We start from the raw sequence: 6,000 nt of genomic DNA on the forward strand, positions 1-6,000 counted from the left end.
TATAAATTAACTGTACTTCAATTTTTAAAAATGGTTTTTTAAAAAAAGTTGATGTTAAGAGAGGCTGCCTTTTACAAGATTGACTGAAATGAAGAAAAATTACCAGCCTCAAAAGGGAATGTTTTGGCAATGGAAAATTATAACTGTTAGGATCTGAAATTTTTTAACTTATTTACGTTTGAATTTTTTACCTCCATTCCATGTAAGTTTCACCTTTATCTTTGCCTAGAATTATAGAATGGGGGATGAAGGACAGGACCCCATCTTCAGAAGGAATAGGTACCTTTCAGGAATTGAAAAGTATTTCTAAATAATGGCATTGCGCCTGTCCCATTGCTCAGATCTGCTGTTATTACACGCTGACTACTGATAAATCTTTCTCAATAAACATTTCTAGAAAGATGGACACCCCTGCCCTTGCCCAGTAATTTCCAGGCTTCCTATAGGATCAGTAGGCTTCATTTCATATCTTCATTTTCCTGGTATGGTATACATATAGTTTAGTGGACAGTGCAGAAATAGGAAGAGGTTATCTGACTTAACCTTGGGTCCCTTTAGGTCAGTAGCACAGCAAGGTTAAATGCCTTTCCATCAGACTGACTTTGTTTCCCAAGAATCAGTGACATGGATGCATCAGCTCCGGATAGAGAGAGGACACCTTGTGTTTGGTAGTGCTTAGGGTGCACAGCTTTGAGTGATGCAGAGACTGCTGACCCAGGTAATGTGTCAGCTCGGACACTGCAGTTGTGGTAAACACACATTGTCATTAGAGTTAACATTTTTCTTTCCCTTCCAGTTACAGGTGCAGAATGGGCCCATAGGACCTCAAGGCGAAGGGGAGCCAAGTGGTATTCCCATAACTATGGTGCTGGTGCCAGTGTTTGCCCTCACCATGGTAGCAGCCTGGGCCTTCATGAGATACCGGCAACGACTTTGAAAAACTTGCTTTCTTCCTGTGCTCCCAAAGAAGAAGATACATTTCTCTTTTTCTCTCACCCTCTCCTGCCAGTCTTCCATAACTTTTCCCTCTACATAGCCAGCTCATGATTTCAAGAGACTGCTACCCAACCAGAATCTTGCTATTTGAAATCTCTGAATCCTCATTTTCTCATGGGAGAGTAAAGGCAGTGTCTGAAGGAAACCTGAAAGAAGGACTTGCCTAGAACAAACGAAGAGTTATATATTTTACTAGAACCGCCGATAGAAGTTCAGCTACAACCCAAAAAATGGGAAAGGTCCAGTCTTCCCATCACCCTGCAGTATTCCTTTTTTTCTTACCTGGCATGCATCAAAGGCCAGCTGTAATAAGAGGAAAAAAGGATTTTTCTCTTTAATGATCTTCCTTGGGAAGTTTTTGTGGCCTTTTATTTAATTTCTAACTATTAATACCTACTTGGGCACCTACTTTGTATCAAACAAAGATGATTGAGAAGAACATTTCTACTTTTTAAAACATATATATATATATATACACACACACACGCACACACACATATATATACGTACATATTCATGTATGATATTATAATAGTGATGCCTTATGGAGAATTAAAGAAGTGGAAAGCAACTCCGGTTTCTAGGTTTCTGCTATAAGGATTAAGTGATAGTCTTCAGTAGAAGAATTCAGTGTGTAGCAAGAGTAATAGAGTGAGGCTTAAAAGAGGATAGCAATCTGAGTCATTTAAAAAAACGAAAACTAAAGCAACTAATTAAGAATCTTAGAACAGTGTTTCTTCTTCATAATACCTGTGGTGACAACTGAGGTAAAATACCATAATCCAGCTTTGTGCAAACAAGTCTTTAAAAAACCTGGGAGATGTAAACGTAAATCTTACTAGTCTCTGGACTACTCTAGTGACTGTCTTGGTACCTTACCGTCCTGTTAAAGGATCAACTGGAATGACTGTAGTCAGAGCTGTGAGGCCAAACCAACCCACTGAAAACACTCAGGCCATCTACCAGTCTTTCCTGTTTTTGTTAACAGGCAAACTCCGAGAGAGGGACTCCCTCCCCAGTGGGACGGGCATGAAATCAGCTCTCCTTCAACTCAGTTAAGTTGAACCTTTTTTTGAAAGGTTTTAAGCACTGGTTATGGCTTTTAATGAATGAACTATTTTGCAAGGAAGGGGAAGAAAGTTTTGTTTGTTTTAGGGGCTCTGGAAGTTTGGTTTATGTTTTGTGGGGAAAACTTATGGATGAGTGGATATTAGGGAATACCAAGGGCACTAATGAGGTGGGAACCCTCCTGTTCTTGTGGTATTGAAGGTTGATTTTTAAAGCACTCATGAGAGCTGAACCAAGGCTAATTTTCTGGCTTAAAGAAAATCATTTCCATCCTCCACGTATACTTGGCAGGCTATAGGCTTTATATAATCTTGGCAGCAAGAGTATAAAAACTTTCCCTCAGGACTCAAGAAGTCAGTTGTGTCCAATTTTTAGCATGGATAATCTGATAAGAATTTTACAAATATCTGTTGGACATCAGGTTTGTTACGACTTTTACAAAGAAGCAAAATACATAGCCTCCATCCTGAAGGGTTTTGTTTTTGTTCCATTTGGGAAGAGAACACTTTAACACATAAAATAGTATACAGTTACCTCCATAGACAGGGCAATGCAAGTTAGGGTCAAATTTATATTGTAAACAACAAAAGGGATGGTTACTGAGAATTGAGGCACTTGAGAAAGTTCTATGGTGGAAGAGGTCAAGTTAAGGACCCTTGAGTTCACAGTCTAGTTAAGAGAATTCTTAAATAGGTGAGAAGATAAAAGTATATCATAAGGTTAAGTAATAGTTGAGAACAATAATAAAAGAAATGGCACTATTCAGAATTCAATGCAGCAACAAAGACGTGCACTTTTTTTTTTTTTTTTAAAGGAATTCAGAAAAAGAAAGCTGTTGATGGCATCAGGCCAGAGTGGAAAGAGAAGGCTTTTAAAACTAAAAATCTCAGTTAAGACTTTGCCTCTGGGTCACCTATTGGTAGAAGAAGAAACTTTCTGTAAACGATCCTGAGGATTTCTGCCTTCAGACCTGAGCAGTTTAATACCTCTGAGACTCAACTTAGACAACTGCATTCCTAGATTCCATGGAGAAACCCTCACAGTATTCCACTTCTCGCCTCAGCCAGCCCCACTGTGGAGGCGCAACCTCGGGTGCCCTTCCTGTATAGGGAGGAATGTACAGCAGCTTCTGCAGTGGGCCTGCTTTCCTCCCAGGATTCCTCTCAAGGTTTGAACATTAACTCCTGAAAGGACCTTGAGACATACAACAGGAAGCAAGTGGCAAGGAGGATGGAAAGCTATTTAATCTTTTGTGTGTTGGTATATGTAAATAAAAACACCTATCACATCATTGGTAGAAGTTTTGCTTTGATAATAGGGATTCTGATACACTTTAATAATTCAGGTTTTCTCTGGAATTGTATTCAAAAGTCAATAGGGACTTCTCTGGTTGTCCAGTGGTTAAGAATCCACCTTCCAATGCAGGGGACACAGGTTTGATCCCTGGTTGGGGGACTAAGGTCCCTCATGCCTCAAGGCAGCTAAGCCTGCACCACAACCACTGAGCCTAAAGTATGCTGGAGCCCACGAGTCACAGCTAAGACCAGCTGCAGTCTAATTAATTAAAAAACAAAGATCAATACATTAAAAGGTTTAGGCAGGTATGCCACTTAAATTATATTCTTATTTCTGATTTTCTAGATAATTAAATTACTATAAGTGAAGTATTGGAGTCCATTGTAGGTCATTAAAACATTCATGCTGTTTGTAGATCAAATCTAACATTTCTATCACTTTATCAGTTGTATCTAATATTCCTTGCACCTAAATTACTAAATTAAGTTTTAAAGATTGAAAGTATCTTTTAAGACATTTACTTAAAACACTTCTCTACATTTATCATCCTATGTTATATATACAGTTCTAATGAGACATTGTTTGCTTCAATTCTCTCACCTTTTCCTGCCAGATTTTAACCAGTGCTATTAACTTATTCATACCATCTAGCCATGTGTAACAGAAAAGGGAAATGAGGACCCGTTAACTGCATTCTGTGCCAGGTGCTGAACTAAACCTTGATTGGTAACACTGTTGATGCCTCACAACTCTGAGGTCTAGGTGTTGTTAAAAAGACAGTAAAGAAAAGAAAATAAGGTGCTTCCTAAGATTGCATAGGTGGTAATAATAGAGTCAGGATTTAAACTCAGGACTTCAGGTGCCACTACCAATGATACTTCCTTATTGGCTGCTGCTGCTAAGTCGCTTCAGTCGTGTCTGACTCTGTGTGACCCCATGGACAGCAGCCCACCAGGCTCCCCCATCCCTGGGATTCTCCAGGCAAGAACACAAATGGGTTGCCATTTCCTTCTCCAATGCATAAAAGTGAAAGTGAAGTTGCTCAGTCGTGTCCGACTCTTCACGCCCCCGTGGACTGCAGCCTACCAGGCTCCTCCGCCCGTGGGATTTTCCAGGCAAGAGTACTGGAGTGGGTTCCCATTGCCTTCTCCTCCTTACTGGCGGTGGTTCTCCAAGTGAGGTCTCTGGACAAAAGTATCAGCATTACCTGGGAATTTGCTAGAAAAGCAAATTCTTGGGCTCCACCCTAGGAGTCAGACATTTAGTAGGGCACCCAGAAATAACTTTTAAATAATCCTTCCAGGTAACTGATGCACACTGAAGTTTGAGAATCATTGTTGTATGCCAATAGTCGCCTCTTTCTCAGGGTAGAATCACCTGGAGAGCTGATAAAATTCTCATGTCCAGGCTGCACCCTGGATCAATTAAGCGGAATCTCTAAGGGTGGGAACAGGGCAGCAGCAAACCAGTTCATCAGGTGACTCCACTGTGCAGTGTCAGGAAAAAAGAAGCTATGGCATGCAAGCCGAGACTAAATTATCACATCCAGGCATCTCCAGCCCGAGTAAGAATCTCACTCAGGCCTTTTTGGAGCCCCGCCCTCCATTAGCTTATGCCTCAAGTGTAGATGTGAAATAAGAAGTGGAGCGTTCTTTGGCTGTTGATTTGTTAGGGACTGACCAACTTCCAGTAAAATGTATTAGCATGTCAGTGTGTGCATCTATTGAAACTGAATCATAGAACATTGGAACTAAAAGATTCTAGAATGAATCTGTCTTAAAGATGAGAAAATCAGGGCTCAGAGGTATATAACAATCCAGATTAGAGTCTGTTGCAAAAGTGTCCTTTCTGTCTTAAATGTCTTGAATGCATCATATAGTATATCCACTATATGAACACAGGCAAAACTATCCTTTTTATCTCACTTCCCTCTTCTTTCTTTGGGCCTTGAATAGAGACCAGAGAACTGATTGACAGCTGGAGGGTATTATTCCAAGCATCATGCCTGATTGGGAGATTGCATAGAGTGATCTGAGAAAGATCTGCCCTCTTTAAAAAAAAAAAAAAAGGCACAACGTGAGAGTTGGGTGTTAAAGTTTAATTTGTGGCAAAATGAGGACTATAGTCGTCCAGGAGACAGCATTTAAGATAACTGAGAAACTGCTCCAAAGAGGTAGGAGGGAAGTTCAGAGTATGTCATTTTGGTGAAGGGGGAATACATGCAATCAAGCACTTTTTTTTTTTTTTTTTTTGGCAAAAGCTTTCTGCTGGTCACGAGGAGCAGCTGTTACCACGAAGGATTAAGTGTTTTTCTAGATATGAGGAGATACAAGAATTGGGCTCATAAAATCAGCTCCTGATCTGAAGACCTGTTCTGCTGCGTTTTCCCAGAGCACAGTGCCTCATTGCTATCTCCACCTTGAACTCCTTTCAGGGGTGTTGAAAATCAATAGAGGAGCCTAAAAAGGATGCTGATCTTCAGCAGCTCATGATTTAATCCTTATAGAGGCAGATGGCAAGTGCCAATTTGGAGTTGACAGACCTAGTATCAAATTGAATCAGATGAGTTCTGCAACTGATTTCAGTAGTTCAAAACTAGAGAAGTATGGTTTGTTTTTAACATTGGACATAATTTTTGTT

General features: G+C 40.2%; 1 protein-coding gene across 1 annotated transcript in view; it reads left to right on the forward strand.

The window, feature by feature from the left end:
- SYNJ2BP (synaptojanin 2 binding protein) overlaps positions 1–3,355 on the forward strand; it is a 39,771-nt gene extending 36,416 nt beyond the window's left edge. Inside the window, exon 4 of the mRNA XM_005686027.3 lies at positions 797–3,355. Within this exon, the coding sequence (XP_005686084.1) occupies positions 797–937 (141 nt within the window). The 3' untranslated portion in view covers positions 938–3,355. The remainder of the gene's footprint in view (positions 1–796) is intronic.

The sequence above is a fragment of the Capra hircus genome, chromosome 10 (genome assembly GCF_001704415.2).
Source record: "Capra hircus breed San Clemente chromosome 10, ASM170441v1, whole genome shotgun sequence".
NCBI lineage: Eukaryota > Metazoa > Chordata > Mammalia > Artiodactyla > Bovidae > Capra > Capra hircus.